At 46.3% G+C, this 21,909-nt stretch overlaps 1 protein-coding gene across 4 annotated transcripts; it reads right to left on the bottom strand.

Annotated features, from left to right (window-relative positions):
• Positions 1–10,003: 10,003 nt before the first annotated feature.
• CBX7 (chromobox 7) lies at positions 10,004–19,953 on the bottom strand. Of its 4 annotated transcripts, none has more exons than XM_053978688.1 (7): positions 19,725–19,953; positions 18,366–18,409; positions 14,294–14,359; positions 13,691–13,757; positions 12,750–13,089; positions 10,586–10,717; positions 10,004–10,118 (listed from the first exon to the last, which is right to left on the bottom strand). In XM_053978688.1, exons 1-7 carry the CDS (start codon positions 19,791–19,793, stop codon positions 10,084–10,086), a joined length of 753 nt encoding a protein of 250 aa, XP_053834663.1. In that variant the 5' UTR covers positions 19,794–19,953; the 3' UTR covers positions 10,004–10,083. The 4 variants fall into 4 exon arrangements, with proteins under 4 accessions (XP_053834663.1, XP_053834662.1, XP_053834665.1 ...); XM_053978687.1 differs by having other exon boundaries at positions 10,586–10,720; positions 19,725–19,950; XM_053978690.1 differs by lacking the exon at positions 10,004–10,118 and having other exon boundaries at positions 10,460–10,717; positions 19,725–19,950.
• Between the last annotated feature and the right edge of the window lie 1,956 nt (positions 19,954–21,909).

Here is a 21,909-nt window from a genome sequence, read left to right as displayed (position 1 = left end):
TCACCTGGTTTTTGGGTGAGGAGACTGTGCACTTCAGGTACCCTCTGGAAAAAGTGGGAGCTGTGATGAGGGCTATAGGGAATGGTTGTCCTGCATTTGCTGCTCTTTCTAAACCCACTGTGACTGGTAAGGTACCTGCAGAGCACTGTAATCCCTCTGCTACCCTCAGCTGGGATGGCAGGGACCCCTCACAGCCCCTGTGGCTCTCGCTAACCATTTCTACATTTGCATTCACATTCCCTTTCCACATCTTGCTCAGGGGTTTCACCCAGAGGGAGGAAATTCTGGAAACACCTATATTATGGCTATAATACCAGTTCTAGTAGGGATGGATTTCCCAAAGTCAAGGCAGGCAGGTAACATTCAATAGTGAATGTTTTCTTCACTGCCTGTGATTATTCAGGCAAGATCTGTGAGAGTGTTTTTTTCTTTTTCACCTTAGCACTTGAAATATTGCAGCCAACACAAGCTCTCTGCCTAGAGGAAAAGTGACTCAGGAGAGGATGTGCTCCCACTGCCATGTCCCCATTTGAAGTGGGGTTAGTGGAGAGGTTGCTGAATGCTGATGGAGACAATTGCACAGACCCTGGTTCAGGACATGTGAACAATTCGGACATGTTTCTGCAGTCAGGGACTGAAACACAGCACGCTTCATCACTGATAATTCTGCATTTAGGTCATACCCCTCACTTCGAGCATAGGCTCTAAGACGTCCTTTCTCAGGTGTTTGGCATCACAGGCCAGGCAAGAACAAAAGTCCAAGACTCTCACCTAGAGTGGGTCATGTCCTTCTGGACTGCCCCTTTTCTCTAGACACCACCTTTTTTTAATCTCAGTTCTTCATATGCTTAAAGGTGACTCCAAAAGAATAAGTCCATCACATCCACTGCATTTTGCTTTTCACTTTTTTAACTTTGCACATTAAGTGTTCATTTACACCATCCACATTTAAATTAGCATTTGTTACCATTCATTTTGTTTAAACAACTGCTTTTACATTTGTAGCTGTGTGTCAAGCAACTGAGCTTTCAACCAGCAACATCATCCACCCCCAAAAAGCAGACACCCTTAAATCAAAAGGGGGAAAAGTCTTTACATAGCTACAAAAACACATGTGCAGCAACCAAGACTGGTGGCCTTGTCCCAAAACAGATGTGTGGGTCACGAATAATACAGCCTGCCTCAGGACAGGAGCAAAAGGCGCCATGATCAATGGACCAGAAGGGGCAGCAGCTTTTCAGAGAGCTCTGTGTGCTCTGTCTAGTTATTTTCTCCTTCCACCTGTCAGCAGAACCTTCTTTCCAGCCACAGCCACTGCTCAAATCACTGCAAGCTGCCATAGCACAGGTATGGCCTAACACTTTCATCTACCTTGTACTCTCACAAAGCAAAATAGTAGCAGAATATCCAGCTGTTCAGGGCATTGTTGGGCATTTCCTTTGTTTCATTCACATTTCTAGTAAAACACTTAAAAAAAACCCAACCCACCTGGGAAGACAGCCCTCCCTGAGCAGCTATTGTTCACTACAGACACTGAAATAAAACATTTTTCTTGTAACTCGCTGCCTGCAATACCCTGGTGCCATAGGATACACTGTAGCACTTCTTACTAGAACCAGGAAGTCAATGCCTGGAAGCAATGAGCTTTGGGAGAGCAACAAGATCTTTCACATCAAAACCCCATGTCAGCGGTGTAGGGGCACGAGGGACAGCAGCAGGTGTGAAAGAATTTTCATGTGTTTTTGAAATGACACTTAATCATAGGAAACCCACCTGCTCAAAGTCAGTAGCTGCCTCCAAGCTCATTGTTTGTGGACCTGGCAGGAGTAGCAGCACTTATGTCCAGGAGATAAGCTCCAAGGGTTCATCAACTGACTCTGCTGCTCTTCACTCCAGTGAGGTCACTGTTAGGAGCAGCAGATTTTGGAAAGCAAATGGTCAGTCCCTCACCTATACTAGGAACAGCTGCACAGAGCCCAGCCCCTCAAGCCAATGCTGTGTACATTTCCAAGCAAACCCTTGGCACTATGGGCATCCAGGTGAATGTGTGCTGGGATTTCCCTGCTGCAGCTCTGAAACACACACAAGCAAAGACAGGTCCCTCGGAGCTGACCCTGCACACCAGGTACAGGTGGCTCAGCATGGCCCAAGCAGTGGCCAGAACAACCAGCCCTCCAGCCCAGTAACTTTTTGATGCAGCAGAGAGAGAAGGCCCGTGGAGTTTGTGCTGTGCCTACACCGGTGGGATGCTATGACATCCCTGGGGCCTGCCTAGGAGTTCCCAAAGCAGGCCCAGCTGCCCAGGCTGCCGCTGGCTCAGGATGATTATACAAATCCCCCAGATTTCTTCATTCTTGTTTCAAAAGCAAGTATCTCAGCAAGCAAAATGCTGTGAAGAGCGGGGAAGCTGTGTAGCACTGAACAGACAGGAAGTGACTGCCATCACAGGGGTCACACAGGCTGCATTTCACTTTATGCTTCTCAGAGAATATTGAACTGCTCGACCCTTGTTGTTTCCCCTTTTGCCAAGTGCCCTTGATCTCAGGCATCCAATGGGGAGAGCTGTGCAAGGCAAGTCGGCTGCACTGCACAGAGCAGAGGGGCGGCATAGCAACAGATTATTAAAAAAGGACTGCCCAGATTAACCTTTAATCCAGCCAACACATGCATGCAAAAGGACAAGCTGTTTCTAGTACCAGCCAGCCTCTGCAGCTTTGGCAGAGGTAGGTAGACACAATCTCCAGAGCAGGCTTTCCCGTAACTCTGCACTGCAGTTTCTTACAGCTTCACCTGACCCACTAGCTGCTGCCAGAAAATAAGTGGCTGGCTGGAGTCCTGCTCTGATGCCATCACTCAACTCCAGCTTCCCTGGCTCAAGGCAAGTATGCTGATGGCACTTTGGTAACACAGGTAAGACCTAACCATACTGCCTTGAGCCGTGACTGACTCAGGAAACGCACCCCATCCCCCTCTGCTTTTGCTTCACATGCTTTTGTGATTGATGCCATAGCTTCATTCAGGTGCAGGGCTCACCCCCACATTACATCTACTAGAGGTATCTCAGACAGCTCCATTCTCTTGGCCAGATACCTTGATAAACACCTGGCCTCCCTCTCCACTGGGGATGGAGTGGGACATACCTTGAAGGAGCAAGCCAAGTGAACTAAATGACATTTGGGATTTCCTCCATGCAGTATCAGCAGTTCAAGGACTCAAGCTCCTTGGCTAAGTCCTAGGGTGAACCAGGGACCAAACTGTACCCATGAGCAGCTGTGCTCCTGAAGAGGTCCCTGGAAGCCTTGCTGGCCAAACCATTGGAGGCTTTGGCTTGGAGGAGAACTGCTGTCCTGCTAGCAAGCACAGCAGAGCATGCCTAGCAGCCCAGGCCTCACCTCAGACTTTACCCGTTCCAGGATACAGGGCACACCAGCACTCTCCTGGTGCTGGCAGAGCTGTCCTGGCATTCCAGCCTCATGCAAGGATGTAGAGAATTCCCTAAACCCAGAGAAACAGCCACCCTGCCATCAGCATTCTCCTCTTCAAATTATAATCCATAAAAGACCAATCATCCCAGGTCACCCTGGACAGCTCTAACTTACCCAGTGGGTTAAAAATTAATAAAAACTTGACCTCCTCCAATCAAAGTAACGAGTAATGTCAGAAGTAGCCTTTTGCAGGCTCCATTCTTCATCGATCCTTCTTTACTGATCTTCATCATGTACACATGCATGTTCTCCATTCTTTTTCCAGCTGCACTGCATGTTTATACACCAATAGATGTGGCTGTTGGAAAATAATTCAGCTGTAGAATTAAAGCAAGGGGGGTAAATGACCACACAAACATACCATGAGGTAAATGTCAGTTCTCATATTTAATATTTTAATAATTTTGTTTGCAACATTTACCACATAAATCATCTAAATAAATAGATGCTGTACAGTCTCTTACCCATATCAGTACAAAAATAAAACCACACTTTGTGTCAAATTATACTTGAGCCTGCCCTCTCTTTGCTATTACAATCTCCTTTTACAGCACATACTCGCTCAGAAAAGGCATTATACTCTGATTGGTTTGTTTGGAATTGGTTTACTCCCTATTTCCCCCCATCCCCAAATACATTCAATTAGTCTGTACAAAAGCTAGAAGCTCATTCTGTGCAAAAGGAAGCTTTCTGTGTGCAAAGACTCCAATACTCTAGCGTGCTGACGGGAACAACAGCAACAACAGAAGGGACAGGAAAAAAAATAATCAGGGACCCTCCCCTCTAATTGACCCCACTGTTCCCCATCTTCCCCCTGCAACAGAAAGGGAGCACACCATATTAGGTGAATCAGTGTGCAAAAGCATTCTAGATGTGCGTACACTGAGGGAAAAGGTTGCTGCTGAAAACCCAGCAAGAGAACTGGGGTGTTGACCCCCACACTGTAGAGCTGACTAGGTGAGGGAAAAGGATTCTCTGCCATTAGCCTGCTCAAAAGGTTCTTGAGATACACAGAACAAAAGCTTAATCTAAATTATTTTAGTTCTTTTGTTGCTGTTCTGTTGGAGATGAGGTGAGGAAACTACGACCTCTGGAAAAATCCAGCAGCTACTGAAGACAGCTCCTGGTTCACCCTCCCTTCCTCTTCCTCTCTCTCCCTGCAGAAGGGCAGACATCTCCTCATTCCTCAATTAAGCTAATAAGGTGCAATTATTCAGACAGGAAACTCTATAAAGATGTCTCCAGAGCTGGAAGAAACAGTCATAGTTCCAGACTAGGACCACTCAAACTGAAACTCAACTTCATTTTTCCCTTTCCTCAATCAAAGGAGGTGGGGAGGGAGGAAGCCAACCTGTACCCCAAAGGCAAGCAGGTCTCCTCTTCTCCCTTAGGGAACCTCTGCTCCTGGCATGGTGGAGTACACTCTCCCCCATGGGAGGGAGGCAAATGGCTGGGTGGCAGCTCTGGAAAAACGAGAAGGAGCAGCCAGCAGCCTGAAACAGATACATCTTTTGCTTTTCAAATGCCACTTTTAGACAGACGATAAGGAGTACTTAGCACTCCTAGTGCTTTGCATTTCCAAAGTGCTTCAAAACATACTTCAGATTTAAAAGCAAAAAAAAAAAAGCTACTTAACATTTTGACAGATTTGCAAAAAGCTTCTTTGTGCTGACACCACATTTTCTGGTTAAAAACCAACAATAATAATAAAAAAAGGTTTTCCACCTCCTCCTCCTCCAAAATTCCCCTCCCAGCCAAAACTTTGATACCCCAGTAATGAGATAAGCTGTGATGGAGGTTCCAGTTCTTAGGAATTCTACCCCATCCCAGCTTTGTAGCAATCCACAGCAGCCCCAAATGCTCCCATGGAGCCCTACACCTCAACCATTCCCGGTTAATTAGGGATCATCTCCTGCATGCTCTCTGCACTTCAAGAAGTTAAGGGGGAAAGAGAAAGAGGTGGAAGAGATAAAGGGGTCATCTCTACAGCAAATGCTAGTTACAGGAAAGGATTTGAAGGGTCTGAATTCCATTTTAAGTGATTGCTTCTCTCTCCTTCCAATTGTCTTGGGGCTGTTTTATAAGCCTTCCTATCTTGACCACCTTTGTGTGTAGAATCCAGTGGTTTGACACCCAGAAGCTCACACTTTCTCTGTGAAGACAGTAAGTTCAGACATAGGACATTGTGGCCTGTTAATCATAAGTTATTATCCCAAAACAAGTTTATCATGCCCTTGGGGAAAACATTTACAACAGGCGTGGCAAGAGCAATGTGTTCCAATGCTATACATTTTTATGTAGAAATTACCCTATGCAAGTTGTCAACACACATCTCCTTTGCATTCCCAAATGGCAGAAGACAGATACATAAATGCAGCACTCACCTCTCTGCAGGCCCATTCAGAACTCCACTCACAGATGCAAGGGATCAGTTTCACTACAAGTTCTTGCTTATAACACACCTTCTCTCTCAACTGCCAGCTGACCCAAAGGCCACTCCTCAACCACCTAGTGAGAGCAGTTCGGAGGCAGCTCTGTCCCTCCCTTCTCTGACCAGCATTTGTCCCTATTATTTTCCCAGAAAGGCCCACCGCCCTCTTCTTTCTAGGCCGCAGGTAAGCCAGGGAGGAACAAGATGGGTAGATACCAATTCATTTAAGAAAAGGAGGTTTTTGTACTTTCCCTACTTCTAAAAACAAAAGCTCAAAGCTTGAGAGGAGAGGAAGAGGTGGAAAGGTGGTGGTAGACTTTGCTTTGCCTAATACATAGATGTGGCTGGCAGCCCACACTGTCTTCTGCACCCCAGCCTCTGTCGTGGCTACCACAGAGGGACTTGCCTGAGCTACCCTGCCTATTTTTTGACCTGTGTGAGGCCTCCCTTCTCTATTCCAGTGAAACCATCAAGCAGCACTAGCTGGCGTACAGCATGAAACAGTACTGGGACCGAGGGCCCCCTGTGAGGTGAACAAACAATTTTATACATCCAGTCACAAAACACCAGAGGAACAATTCTGGACAGTTTCACAACACTAATAACAAAAAAAGCCATTCATTTCTCAATAAGCTTCTCTATGTCTGAACTCTGACATAAACAAGAGTCAATTCACTAACAAATTTGGGCTTATTTTGGCAAATGGAACTGCTTTTGAGTGTTCTCACAATAATATCCTGGTCTTGCTTGAAAAAAAAAATAAGATAAAGAGAAAAAAAAAAAATCACCTTAGTCTGACTTCACAAGCAGAAGGGCCCCCAAGCAAATGCAAGACAATAAGGAGCATGCAGGAGGCTACTTAATGCCACTATTTATGTGTTAAAACTTGCTGTTCCAAGGCATCACTTATATATCAGAGCAATAACATCTAGTTTATAACCATCCAGGAACAGAGGCAGTCCTTTCCATATAGTTTTTTTTTTTTTTTTTTTTTTTTAACACAGTGTTAACAAAAAAAGCTTTCCAGTCTCATGAAGTCCCTCAGGTCTATCACATATACAGTGAGTTCACTGCAAGACCTATAAAATAAACACTTCTGTCCCCCAACACTGCTGGTAAGTTTTCATATGGAAACAGTTCTAAGAATGACTATTAGAGCAGTTCTCAGAGAAGGTTGTTTCTTGTGTACAGTTCAGTAATTTCCACTGGCTGAAGTTTATTTTTCTTGTTTACAGCCATGGAGCCAAACAAGGTATGGGAGAGTTAGCCCACTTCTATTCTCGGCTTGTGCTTCAAATAGAATTATTAAACTCAGCTTCAGCTGGATGCTATTCTGGCTCTTCTAATCAAACGGAATGCTTAGCAAAGATCCAAACACAGCATCTGATTTTCATGATATGTTAGCACAGGAGGTCCCAATTCAACTGCCAGATTTTGGGTTGAACTGGCAGATGGACAGTACTGGGGAGAAGAGATAAACCCAGACAACCTATCTTTCTAGTAAAACTCTCTCTATACCTGCAGAGGTGGAATAAAGCTAATTTTAAAGTCCCTGAAGACCAGCTCTACCAAGGAAGTTTACAGTGATATGTCAGCAGACAATGTGGAACAGAGCCACATTTTAAAAAGATCAGGAGAAAAATCTTCTTGAAAAGTTCTTTGAGATAAACAAAAATTAATGAATGTCAAAAAAAAAATTCCACACCAACGAAGTAACTGCTTAGTTTCCTACCACAAACTCCTCTTCACACCCTCCCCTCCAAACCCACGCACATGCAACTTGTTGTGTCTTAACCCCATTATGGTTAGCTCCTCATTGACACAAAGCAGCATGGCAGCCAGGTACTTTGTTCCACACTTTGTGTAGCAAGATGATTAGTCACCAGCAGAACACTAGATAGCCTGATCCAAAAAAATGATTTAAGATATGAAGCTGTGGGTGGATCCTCTTTGAAAGACCACCATAGGTCTTTGAAAACTCCACTGCAAGAGAAAGAAAATACATTTAAAGAAAAATGCCAAAAGAAAGTGTTGAGAAGTGTCAGGTGGAGAGTGGAGAGAAAAGCAGAGGATGGAAATCTAGTTTATTAGGACAAGCTCTTTCCTGCTGCAGGATTGATATTGCTTCTAATGTCAGCCAAAGCCAGGAACTTAGGAAGCTTTTTTTGGTGCATTTGTACACCAAGATGAAGACATGACAAAGGTGGCAGTTGCTGCATTAGAATAAAGGAAACAAATCCTATAAATGCCATGAAGATTTAGCAGGATGAGCTGCAATTCGAGACTTTTTTTAAAATAAGCTAAAACACTATGCTTCTGCAACCATCACAACCTGACCTGCTCCAACTCACAAGAGTGGACTGGGCCATGCGGTGTGTCCACTGGTCACAACAGAAGAGAGATGCAGGTATTCAGCATATTTGGCAGGTGTCAGGAAGAGGGGGTGTGTGGGTGATGGTAACAACACTGTCTGACCCCACATCCTGCAAAAAAGGGTGCAACTCCAGACACAGAAGCTTCGCTCTGGACACCCACGTTCAACAAACATCCTGAGCCTGCATGCTTACCTCATCAGCTTGCCCTTGCTAGCTATTGCAAGCTTCTTTCCCACTCACTCTTCCTCCCACCACATAATTCCCCCCCAGCTTCCACTTCTCACCCTCTCAGATTTCTCCATAATAAAACTCCCATCTTACTTCTTTGACAGATGAAAGGTCAGTCCAGAAATTCAAGATCTTCCCAGTGATCCTGAAACTGCTCTGATAGCATGAAAGACAGACTTGCTCTGAGATGGAAGGGGAAATCCTAAATCTACACTGAGCTGCCATATCCTAAATGAGGTAAAAATTGCTTCTAGTAAAAACCCACAGTGGCAGTCCAAGCACTTTATAATAAGCAGATGTTTGGAGGACCAGAAACCCTAGAGCTCCCAAATTCTGCAGGCCAGGAGCCAAGCCCCTCAAACAAACACATTGAGGATTTCCACAGGTGTCTTTATCTCAGAGCTAAGAAGGCTCATGGCTTCATTTTGAATAAATACAGCAGATAAGAGATGCTTCAGGTGGGGTGGAGTAAGGAAACATAGTATTTGAGGACAGTGATCATGACAGTAGCCAGTGTTACCCTGCAGCACTCTGACCTGCAGTTCCCAATTTAGACTACCTTACTTTTCTTGCTTTCTGTTGGAAAAGGTCTATATTTTTAAAAATCAAGTTATTTAAATAAAATTTGATTTTTAAAATGGAAGAGAACATGCATGTGCAAGAACAGATGCTATGCTAAACTACCAACTCAAAATACAGCAATTCTTCAAAAACCTCAAAGTGTCACAGGCAGTCCAGGACAAGGCATTTTTAAGTGCAAGATCAGGCGGGTCTATTGAAATGCAGACCACTTTCCTTGGCAAAGATTTTTAAGCCTTCCAAGGGGAAGTTCCTATCAGTAAAGTAGTACAGGATCACAGATACTGTGAGGATACTGGAGTCATGGAAGAGTATCACTCAGGCAGCACAATCCAAGAATTCTCATTGCTAAGAATTAGGAATTTTTCCCCTCCTCAGATCTAATACATGCCTTCCCCACATGTTGTTTATTTTGGATCTCTCTATGGGATCCAAGAACAGAACTTGCTGCTAATCAAGGTCCATTTCTAGCTCAGTTCTGTCCAAGTCCTGTGTCCTGGGCCTGTGCCAGTATCTTGGGTATCTCTGCAGTGCCAGGCAATGCTTCAGTTGTCCTGTTAGTCCCTCCTCCCAGTGGAGAGGAGTCAGTTTTCAACGAACTTATTACCACAGATTCAGGGCAGGATTTGTTATTAATACTGAATTTGGCAAAGGGTAAGAAGACCCCACTTTCCATAACGCATTCCTCATGCAGCAGAGCCAAGCCTGCAAATCCTGTTTAGCATATAGAGAATGGTATGTCTCAACTATGCTGGCTTTCTGAGCTTTTAATGAGGGCAAATTGAATTTATGTTACCAGTTTGGATTTCAGAGATGCATTTCAGTCTTTCCGCATGATCGACAATCAAAGGGAGAAAGCTCTGCTGTCTATATGGACCCATGCTGCAAAGACTGACTTGCCACAGACAGGCAAATACTCTTCTGAAGTCCTGACAGCAGGCCACAGGGAAAACAGCACTGCAGAGAAAGTCTTAACAGGCTGGAGTTATCTACACAGGTAGGATCCATCGCCTCTCACTGCTGCAGGAAGAGAGGGAGGAGGAAGGTGGGAAGAGCAATGTACAGAGATGTATCTTTATCTAAGGGATATCAATTGCAGAACAAGGCAGCAGGCTAGAGATCCAGCTCTCTTTCCACCTCCACATGCCCTCTCCCCACAAATGCAGCTGCCGCCACTTAGCAGGATAAAAGGCGAATTGTTCAGCTTGCTGCTGTCACATCAAGGAGGGGAGTCTTTGCCAGGGAAAGGGCTGTCAGTTTTTCAGCCGGACAAAGCAATGACAAATACACACCCCCTACACTGCCTTTTTTTTGCGTATCTGAAAGGGGAAAAAGTAGGGGGGAAAAAAAGGGTCTCTGTAAACATTTTAAGAGGAGATATTTTGAATTTTTTTTTTCTCATAAGGGATAACGTAAGCCTTCCCTAGCCCCACCCTAAAAGCACTGGTTTTGGGGAGCACTGCAAACAGAGATTCAGAACTGTGCACTCCGGTCTCGAAAGAAGCCCTCAGCCACTTGTGCTTCTCTGAAAGTGACGGTGATGGAGTTTGCCGTGATGTCTGTCACTGTCACTTCACTGGGGGGCACAGTGGGGATCCAAGGGAGACTGGCATCCACATCTGCTGCAGGAAGAAAGGCACATAAGAGCATGTTAGTGAAACAGAGAAGGTGAGGGAGAAGAAAGGAGGAAGGGGGGAGGGAAAGAAAGGATGGAAAAAAGGGTCTCCTTTCTGACAAACCATAGGTGAAATCAGCCTGTACTGAATCTGCATGTACAGAGCAAGAAAGAACATGTGCAAGCCCTACCCTCAGAGGCTAAGGGAAAATGGAGCATTAGGAGTCCAGATACATAGTAGTATCAGAGCAGCCTATGCAGAGGTCAAGAGACTCTGTAAAACCACCGAGTTCATTTAACCATCCACAATTCCCCCATATCCCTCATCCCATCTCAGCCCCTAATTTGGTTTTGTGTCAGCAAAGCACACTCACCCTGGTTTGAGCTCACTGTCTTCTAAACACCCTACCCGGCTGAAAAGGCAAAAATGAAAATCTCTTACACACACTCTTCAGATACTCCTAAGGGAGTCAAAGGGAGACAAAATGGAGTACAAATGCCTTGTACTGCACCTGCAACACAGCCTGGGTGTGATGCTCTCAAAAATCCCTCAGTAGTGGTCCATGGAGAAGCTGCTCTTCCTTTTTCATATGCCTCCTTTGCTCCCAGACAGCTCCATACAAGAAACCCAAGCACCCCTGAACTTTCTCACTGTAAGAATAATTATCAGCCCCTCTGCCACCCAAAGGCTCATTTAGCCACAGCCCCCAGAGACTGCCACATAAAGAGAGAGGAAGGAAAACACACCCTCTCCCTGTCCACTATGTACCTTGTTGTCCCAACCTAAGCAAAGAACGAGACACCCTTTAGAGTGTATTTCCTGTCTTCTGTCTCAAACACCAGTGGTATCTACTTTCCCCCCAGAAAGAGTCCAATTCCCCCAAACAGTAACTGGGATTCCACACAGACCATGTGTCAAGGGGAGAACAACAACAGTTTTACAATTCTGTAGTGCACTCTTCTGTAGAAGAGTGAAGATCACTCTTCTGATCCCCAAGTGCTGTAGTGTCACACACTTCTGGGGAGAACAGCCCCACACATTTCCTCACTACCAGGATGTAACACTGGGTTCCTCTGTGCTACTCCCATTGCTGCCTCCCTGGATTCTGAACACCATTCCAGTCTCTCTCAGAAAGGAGGGAATAACGCTGATTCCCAGAACACAGCCCTCTCCCTAAGATCCTGCCTAATCCAGCCTGGCTAACAGCTACTCCTAGCAAGGAGTAACAGGATTCCCTTAGCTACTACAAGCAACACAAGCCCCAGTTTTCCACTCCTCAGGAAAGCTACGCCTTCAGAAGCTCTAATAATGCAGGGATAGTTTCCCTGGTAACTGAGAGCAACACACACATCCCACAACCCTCCTGCACAAGATACTGGTATCCTTCCCCAAAATGCCAAATGTGCTTGGACATCTCCCATGCCTACACTCATGCTGCCTACTCAGTGGGATCAGGCAGGAGTTACCATCCTCACTTCATCTCTCTCTCCCTTTCTCACATAGCTCTATAGCAAGAGGCTTTAGAGGGGTGTGGAGAAGAAAAGGAAGGAGGAGGCAGTGAGGATATTGTGAGTTACTAGCAGCTTCTTAAAGCAGCACTCTGAGAGGAGTGCTACTGTCCAGGCTTGTCCACTGCCATCCAAAGTCCTTTGAGACAAGCAGCAGACTGAGCATATGAGCATATGTGGATAATGTGGACAGAGGCAGAGTTCATCTGTCACACTTGTGTGTCACCTCTGCTGGGAGGAAATTTTAAGAGGAGGAAAACTTGCAGTATCTTCTGCACATTTTCTAACATTGGGAGGGGTATCAGGGATGTAAGACTACATAGTACCAACAGGACCAAAAAAAAAAAAAATCTGTGCTCTTCAAGCAAGAAAGAAACCTGCAAACAAGAGGGACATAATATGGACCAGCAAGGGCTGCTCTGAATACCTAACCTAAACCATAATCCCAGGAGGATGTAACCAAGGTGGAAGGATGCAGAACATCCTTCACATTCCCCAGAACTTCACCAATGGGTGACTAGCCTTACCTTCTTTGCTGGTGTGCTGCGTGGCCTCCCAGTCCTCGGGGCTCTGCCTGGCCTCTAGGCCCACTGCATCATTCAGGAAGAACTCATGCCTGCAGTTTCGGTTCTCCAGACTCGCCATGCGCGGGAACTTCTTCCTTGACAGTCGTAGGTACTTCTGGTTTTTGCGTTGCTTCCGGAGAGAGAATGGCAGGACTGCACCCCCAGTCTTCTCGGGGAACTCTGTCTGCCCTGTCTTGGCCCCTGGCAGGCTACTGTCTCCTCCTCCAAACCTCCGTGCAAGAGAGAAGCAGAGCTTCTCCTTTCCCTTGTGAGCACTCCTCAAGTCCATGCCATACAGCCGCTGCCAAGACACCAACGCAGCAAGGGTCAGAGCAGACATCTGATCATGCAGTGAGGGCTCCCCACTGGGAACCAGGAAAATATTCTTTGTTCAGTCTCTGAACCTCTAGATGAGCTAGGATAAGGTGTGCTGCTTCTACAAGACCGTTTCTCTCCCCTCTCCAACTGCCTTCTAAGCTCTTCCTAATATATCTGTTTCCTAGGATGGGCTGCTTTGCTTGGCAACAGTAAAAGCATGCTGAAACTCCACTTCCAACTATGGGCTACCTTTGACTTGATGGAAAATCCAAGCTCAACATGAAATTAAATGATTACACAAACCAGGTAACCTGCAGCTATCCAGGCCGACACTTTATAAAGTCCTAGTTCAGAGAGAAAGAGCAGTTGTTTTATTTTGTTTTGCATTTTTAAGACAAATTAGCTAGCTCTTCAGCTAACAGGTTAAAACCATCTGCCTAAACACTGATTTCATGTTATTATGTTAACTTTTTACCTCCAATTTTGTCCATGCAATAGCAAACAGACAGTTTCCACCTCACTGAGAGCAGGGGAGCAGCACAGCAGCTAAGGAGTTAGAAATACACAGAAGAGCAAGAGTCTACCTGCAGTAGGAGGCGCTTTGGTTTGGGGCCTCTTTTCCTGTACCCTGATGCACGGTCTCTTTCTTCCCTGTGAAAGAGGAATACAAATCAAACTGAGCACTAAATACCACAGCATAAAACCTAGTTGGGACTTCAATCTTTTGCAGCGTAGCTCCCTCAATTTCCTTCAATAAAACCCAGTGGTGACCAGTGTGAGCTTGGAAAACATCCCAGAATTGCTTCCTGTAGGAGTGAAAACCTTGCAATAGGGGAATTTCTCTGACACAGCTAATCAAGGATGGGTTAGAGAAACTTCCCACCTCACGTCACTCCAGTCCAGCTCTGGACCCGATTAAAACCTGAATCTGATTGTTTTTTGGCTCAGTGCTGCCTGTTCTTGGCCTCATTTCCTGAACAGTGCCAATCAAAGCTGCTTTAACCCTGTCTTCTCCATCTCAATCCACACCAGCGTACAAAAATCAAGCAGGATCCATTGCTATACATCTCATCTTTGACTGGAGTAGGGACACTTCATGCATGAACAGGGGCACTTTATGCATACAATGAAATAAAGACTCTATTTCTTTTCCTGTGTCCAGGGAGAGAAAGAACATGTGTCCTTACTTTTCTTCATAAGCCACTACCAGGCGAGGATCCAAGATATGATCCTCTGGCTCCCATGTGCTGTATCTGAAGAAAAACATAAGGAATAAAAGTAAACAATATTTTAATGAAACATTCTCTCTGCAGGCCTGCTACCAGGGTGCTGCGGTCCTGGATACTGTCTTCACAAGGGTCGGTGGGGCCTGCCACAACATTGCGAGAGCTCTGAGGAATCCCAGCCATTCCCTCCCCAGCTTCCCACAGACACCACCTCCCCTTCCCAAAACAGGCAGGGCCAAGCATCAAGCGGCTCTTTGTACAAAAACGGGGAAGACTTTCCTCCCCAGGGCCCCTTCCACACTGTGTACAAAGCCTGTGCAGACACTCACAAACTGTTTTTAAGTCCATGCCTAAACAGGTCTCATCTGCAGCACTCCCTCAAATCCCATAAACCCCATGGAAAAATGAAGCACAGTCTGATACATCTTTCTGAAAAATAGGTCTCTCTTAATTTAGAGTGCTCAAAGAGTAAGTACGCTTTCTCACCTGCATTATTAATTACTTCTAATCACTGAAGCTGAAAGGATTAATTTAAGAATTTAATTCTTTCCACTGATGCCGTTCAACCAAACATGTTAGGAGCTGGGCCCTGGGGCAAGCTGATGGCCACTTGCCAACGCTTCCTCCTCCTGCTCGGCTCCCCCTGCAGGTTGTTCCTATGGAGCGGAACTCATCGATACAAAGTACCCCAACTGTACTGCGGACGGGGCCGCCAACACTGCTCTGAACAGGCTTCATGCTCCCGAAGTAGCCTGGGAACAGCGTCACTCACTGCCCCAGCTCCCTCCTCGACAGCCGGACAGCTGTGACAGGAATCAGATGCTCAGGAAAGGACTGAACCCACCCAGCAGGCAACTCCAAAACTGGTTCCCAAAGAGCACAGATGCACTTAACATTAGGGAGAAGCAGCCAAAATGCTTCCACTGTGGAAGCTGAAAGAATCATAAAGGGGTCTTTGGGGCATGTTTACTTCTTTGGGGTCACGCTTGCCCAGAAAAGGTGGGTGTTGTGTCTCTACCATACAAACTCTAAGGCAAGAAAGCAAACATGAATCCTCAAACACTTCAGAACCCCAGCTTTCCTGAAATGTGAGATCCAGGCCTGGAGGCAGAGCTTGTCCCAGACCCTGGGGAGGAGGACCAGAGAGAAGTCACGTGCAAGTGCATAAGGGTGCATTTGTATCAGTGCCTTTAAACAGCAAGAAAGCATTTTAGGATGTTTACATTTCTGATGAAGCACGGACTGCATGTGAGGACACAGGATACACGGGGTACACAGGAGAGGTGGTTTGGGAATGCTTCTCCCTTTTATCTCTCCATTAGAGATAAGAAAGGTACTGTAATACAGGAACAATACTGGAGGATGGGTCTAGAAATGAAAACATAATTATTTTACTAAAGGGAGAAACAGAAACATGACATTCAGATATCTCCAGGTGCACTGTACATCAGAGAGTTAAGAACAGACATGTCTTCATAATGAGCTGATCCCTCCCTCTCTCCCTCCCTCCTTTGCTCATGCCTCCTGCAGCAACCTGACTGTGAGCTGTCAAAGCCAAGATACTGTTTGAAAAGAGGAAGGTTTCCTCCCAGCTGCAGGAATTCTGGCACTCATCCTACAAATTTAAGAAATATAACACCACAAGGGAAAAAAAAAATGTCATTGGATTGCTTTTCATGGGCAGGAGAAGAAAAGGGATTTGCTTAAAAAAAAACACCCTGGTGGGTGTTGCCTTCTTCTCTGCAGCTCAGATTCTGGCTTCGCTGCAGTGGCAAAACACTGCATATAAAAAAACATGGTTGAGTTTGCCACGTGCGCGCGCACACGGAGCTTTATATATGGGTACACACAGCCCGGGCTGCAGCAAACTGCAGAGAGCAGGCACTCTGGAAAACACAGATCATATGATCTTCCTTCCCCCTCCTTCTACTCCTCCTCTTCCCCCTCCTTTTAACTCCAACACAAGTTGTAAACAAGCTTGTAGCTAGAATCAGATTGTCACTCCTCCATTCCCTGACTCCAGCAGTGCAATCCATAAATCTGAGGTGTAGGGCATGAATAAGAATTTTTTATTAAGAAGAGGGGGAAAAAAAATGAAATGTGAATTGCATGTGAAAGCAGTACTACTGACCTATCCTTATTCTCTTCCATACTTCCAATGGGAATGATAGGATAATAGGTACAGAGACTACAAAAAGCAATGCAACAAGGTTGGTAATTAAGGAAGGGAAGGATGAGGAATGAGGAAATAGACACAAAGATACAAACAGCTTGTGGTGCTGCATGCCATCACGGGCATATATATGTTTAGAAACAAGAAACAGAGACTGCTAGTGGGATGAAAGCGACTCCAATGCTCTAAGCATCTTGAGTTTAAGTAATTCAAACTACTGAGACAATAGTTAAAGTGGAGGCAGGCAGGAGGAAGGAAAAAAATAATCAACAATCTTCAGATTTGGAGTTTGGGGGAAGAGGGAAGATGCTTAGACATGCCATACATCAAAATAAGAGAGCCCTGACATCACCTTGCACCCAGGGGAACTGTGCTATAAATTCCCCAAACTGTTTCTGTCTCCCCCAGTGTTCCAAGGTGCAGGACAAGGAAAGGCAGCAGTTAATAATAAGGCCTGCTCTGTCCAAGAAACATTACAACATGCCTCAGCCCACCCTCTTGGCAAGGGGCTTTACAAGAGAAGGACTTCAATGTGTTTGTTGAAAGGAGAATGGGATAAACATCAGTATTCTGGCCAAGAGGGGATGGGGACTTACAGGCTCCAAATACATTTCCCACCCTCTATTAGTGATTAAGTAAGACTTTGCTATTTGAGGCTGAAGCAGTCCAACCCATGCGACATGGCAGCTGGTGCTCAACAAGTGCACAAGGTTACACTGTGACAACAGAACTCTCAAGAATAAAGTCACCCTCTCCCTCCACCACCAGAGAAGGGAAGCTGTTTATCTTCACATGTGGCCTATAATCACAAGGATTAGGTATGACAACTAGGCACCCAAGAACACATTTCAGCTTCTTGGACACTAGGTACAGCCTGACAGAACCATCCTGGCGGGCCCCACTTTGCAGCTGCGAGGATGAACCCATACCAAGCAGCTCCCTTTGCTTAGCAACACACAGAGCAACTGCGTGTGTAACACTGCTGTACCCACGCACATGGTGTATGTACACACAGAGGCACAAACAGAAAAGCAAAGACAGGGCCCCATATGGATTGGCCACGAGGCTGTTCTACTAGACTGCTAGCTGACATAGTAATATTCTCCAATTGCCTAATCCTTTTAATCTCAAAGCATTTCACAGACTGCTTAAGCACAGAGAAATCGCTCTTCTTCAGGAGCAGCTGCATTTTAATGAGAGAAGTGTCTGTAAACAGTGTGCAGCAATAATGAAAAAACCCCAAACTTTTCTTCCTTTTTGCAATGGAGCAACCAAAGCAAAAGCAGAAAAGGCACTTAAAGTAACAGGAGGTTTCAGACAAGGAAATGAAGGCATGGCGGTAATTTTCAAGGGACAAAGATCACCTGCATTTGGCTACAATCAATAAATCGGAAACATTGCCCCTTTCCGTCGGTGAATTGCAGAGGGGAAGCAGTAGGAGAGGAAGACAAGACCATCAACATGTTTTCTATTTTAAAAGACTGCAGACAGCTCTAAAAATAAAGTGGGGTCCTCTTGGTGCTGACTCAGAAAAGCAGGAGCTATTCCAAGTTCAGAAGAATCTGGGTTCTTTGTTGAACGCATAAGGAATTTAAAAACATTTGTATCTAGAAAGTATCTCAATGAAATATTTCAGTGGTGGCAAAACCCAGTCAGAATAGACTGGCATGCAGTTTGTATTCCTTAGCTGCCAATTCACAAACAGATTTGGGTTTGGTTTGTGGCTCTTTGGTTTTGTTTATTGTTGTTGAAATGAGGGACAAGCCATTACCCATTATGAATTAAATGCTGAATTGCAGAGACACAGTGCAAGCTATTACAGAATATTAAAGGAAAAACAGACAAGTAAACACAACTTACTTTGGGGGCCATCCTTTCCACTTCACCAAGTATTCTACTTTACCCTGAGGGTGGAAAAAGGGAGAAGAAAATAGGTGAACTATGGAACTAAATATGGGCTACAGTACAAGATGCAACCAATCAACAGACTGAACTCTGCAACCAAAAAGCTTGTGTCCCATCACTTTATTTTCAAAACATAGCCACTTCCCCATTCAACTACACTTGTTATACATTTTTCTCCAAAAATTGGGCACACAGGGGTGTTTAAGCACGCTTGTACTGCCATCAGCTTGGAACATAGCTTTGCAGAAGGCTTGCAGGCAGAACGCTAAAAGCCAACCAGAGAGCACGATCAAATAATTCACACATTCACAGGCAAACCTATAAGAAGTCAGCACACATAAATGCAGGAAGGAGATGTATGCCAGAAGCAAATGTCAGATGAAATTTTTTTTAAGCAGAGAGAAGAAACAGTATATCAGAACCTATGAAGCGTCTCTGGCATGTTCTTTTCCATTTGCTACACATTCTACTCAAACACTCTTCCATCCATCACAGGCACTCATCCTTTCGACCCAAGCAATCAGCAGCCCACAGCTGAAGTTCAGAGCTATCCTTTTTTTTTTTTCACTCTAAGTTTAAAAAAAAAAAAAAAGTGTAGTGATTGGAAACTGCATTCAAGGGCTCTGCAAGCAATGTGAACAACTATCAAAATATTTAATGTTATACTAAGGGGTTTGTTAAGCACTTCCCAAAGCATGGCAAAGGCCTTTGTGCATGCAGGACGACCACTCTCCAAGAGCCGCTGCTGCAGCCACAGACACCTTTACAGGAGAGCAGAGCAAAGAAAGCACTCGGGTCCTTGAGGCAGAGAACCAGTTTCATTTTCCTATTGGGGGGCTCATCAGCTTCCCAAGGTTGGAAAACACTGCCCTATAAGGAACTTTCCACCAGAGGATCTCTACACACTGCATGCTTACAGGTTAATCCTTGCAACACTCTGCGGGGACGGGAGCGCTTCCACGGCTGGAGAAACTGAGTCACGGGACCTTTCCCAAACCCTCTCCGGTTCGGGCTCTCCCGTTTGGTGTCACCAGCACTCATCCTGCAGCGAGGCTGAACCCCAGCAGCGACAGCCCCCCCTCCGCCCCGCACCACCTCACGGGTAACACGTGTGTCCCCCGCCCGCCAGCCTCGGGCAGGTGCCGGTGCCTCCCCGCGGGTGTGAGGGGACGGGGACCGGGGAACAGCGACGGGGACCGGGCGGCCGCGCGCGCACCCACCACGCCTCCCCGCTCCCGGTGCGCAGCGGGAGGGGCCGGGGGTGTCCCGGTGCGCTCCCCCCGCCCCGCCCCGCTCCGCTCCGCTGCTGCCCACCTTCCGCACGCGCTTCTTGCGGATGCTTTCCACGGCGAACACCTGCTCACCGATGGCCGACAGCTCCATGCGGCGGGCGGGCGGGCCGGCGGCGGCGGGCCGAGGCTGTGCCGGTGGCGGCCGTTCCCCGCCGCTCCCCCTCACACGCCCCCTCGCGCGCGGCCGCGCCCCCGCCGCCGCTTTAGAACCTGCGCAACGTTTTCCCGGGCGCGCGCGCGAGGGGGCGGGAGCGGGGGGTGAGGAGGGGAGGGAGGGAGCGAAGGAGGCGGGAGCGGCGCCTCAGGCGGTTCCCGCCCCGGCCGCGCCGCCTCCGTCCCGCCTCCCGCCGGGGGTAGCGCCGTGAGGGAGCGCTGCCCGCCGCCGCCGAGCCGTGGCATTTACGGGCGTTTTCCGCAGGAACGCGGCCCCGGGCGGTCGCGTGCCGGCGGCTGGGAAAGCGGCGAGCGGCAGGGCGGGGAGGAGGGAGCAGCGCTGCGGCAGGAAGCCGGCGCGCCCCCCCTGCCCGGGCAGCCGCCGCAGGTGCCTCAGCGCCAGGTGCCTGCCACGGCCCACCTTTAAGGGGAAGGAAGCAGCCGGGATTCGTCAGTGCTCGCGGTGGAAAGCGGCGATGAAAGTCTGAGGGCCCGCAAACGATCGGAAAGTTTTACTAGTAAATTACATACTTGGAGTGGTAATTGGTATGTTAGTCCCTGACGTACTGTATAAGCACACGGCAGTGGGTTTTGGAAAAAGGGGTAAGATGAGAAGGAAGAGTGAAAAGATGTATTGAGGGGCGTGGGAGGATGCAGGGCAGGGGAGAGAGAAAGAAAGAGAGAAATATAAAAACAGGAGAAAAGAGAGAAAAAGGGATCACCGGTCCTGGTTCCAGTGTTAATCCAGCTGATGCAATGTCAGTCCTGGTTTCAGCGTTGATCCAGCTGCATCCACCTGGCCGATGAGATGTCCTGGGGATGCCTCTGAGCCTCTACCAGAGCACAGGGGCTCTGTGAACACAGCACACGTGTAGCTATCAGTCATCGTGGAACAAGCAGGACCTCAGGTCACCTCTTCCAGGCAACTAAAGCTTTCTTGAGTGAGGCATGAGAAAACAGGGACATCATGAGCAGGCATTCAGGTATCCAGGCTCCCTCGCACACCAGTCTGCAGAAATGTGCTTTTGCTTCCCAACCACTGCTTCAAACAAGAGACTGAGGCTTTTTTTCTCTGAAGTCTCCTAGGAAACTTTTTACATCAGAACAGGGACTTATTTCTACATATGCAACTACCTACTCTCCCACAAGTGTGCTCAGTTGCTCCTCTGCTGTGACTGAATGTCACTGGGTGCTGTTTGCATGCCAAGTCTGAAACAGGACAAACCTTACTGTAGAAATGGCAAACACACAGTGTGAATGTGTTGATCTCGGTCATTTAGTCTGTCGGTGTTCATTTGCACACTACATACTGTGTCCACAGGTATGGATTGGGTAACTGGCAGGGTGCTTACCCTTGCTGAAGCCATCTAAGAACTCAAAGTCCACTGTCAGGGAATGGTGACCCTTTGGATTATTATTAGGCAGAACTAGCAGTTTGTAACAGGGTTTGGTATTTAATAGCATAGCTGTTGCATATTCAAGACGTTTATATTATATTACAAAATAATGGTGAATAATAACATTTAAACCTTTGATCTTCTTTTTAATTCTTCATTTATTCTGCGTCCATGTTTTAGATGGAATAGGGAAAATATTTAAGGTAAAATTTTATTTGTTTCTCAAAATTAAGACCTTCAGAAAAAGTAGACACAAAAGAACAGAACATTTCTCTGAATTGCAAGGATGTGCTTGTATTCCTTTCCCTCACATTTGAATCCACTTGCTGAGGTGTCAGACTGGAAAAAGGAAGAAAACATGCTCCAATGACCACGTTAGGATAAAATAAAAGAAAGAAACCCCCTAGTCACAACAAACTTTCAGTTATTATTATTTCAATTATTGATAAACTTCTGTACTTCTTAGTCCAGGATGTTCAGAGCTCTTTATTTAATATATGTCTCCTTAAGGCCAATAATACATACAGATATATTAACTTTGCTAATAGATACCAAAGGGATTCTCAAAAACAAATTGACCTGCATTTTGATCACAAGCTCTAATAGTCTTATAAACAAGAACAGATAATAAGAACCCAGATGCTTGGTATTAACCGT

The sequence above is a fragment of the Vidua macroura genome, chromosome 5 (genome assembly GCF_024509145.1).
Source record: "Vidua macroura isolate BioBank_ID:100142 chromosome 5, ASM2450914v1, whole genome shotgun sequence".
Taxonomy (NCBI): Eukaryota; Metazoa; Chordata; class Aves; order Passeriformes; family Viduidae; genus Vidua; species Vidua macroura.
The sequence above is the reverse complement of the archived record's forward strand: the minus strand, read 5'-3'. Positions and strand labels throughout refer to the sequence as shown.

What these genes read in the sequence shown, in the direction of transcription:
- CBX7 (XM_053978687.1), bottom strand. Translation starts at nt 19,793, where the DNA reads ATGGAGCTGTCGGCCATCGGTGAGCAGGTGTTCGCCGTGGAAAGCATC. An exon ending in TGGAAAGGATGGCCCCCAAA is followed by an intron (nt 14,360 to 18,365) that starts GTAAGTTGTGTT and finishes GTTTTTCTTCAG; the next exon opens with ATACAGCACATGGGAGCCAG. An exon ending in GCAGCACACCAGCAAAGAAG is followed by an intron (nt 10,721 to 12,749) that starts GTAAGGCTAGTC and finishes TTCTTCCTGCAG; the next exon opens with CAGATGTGGATGCCAGTCTC.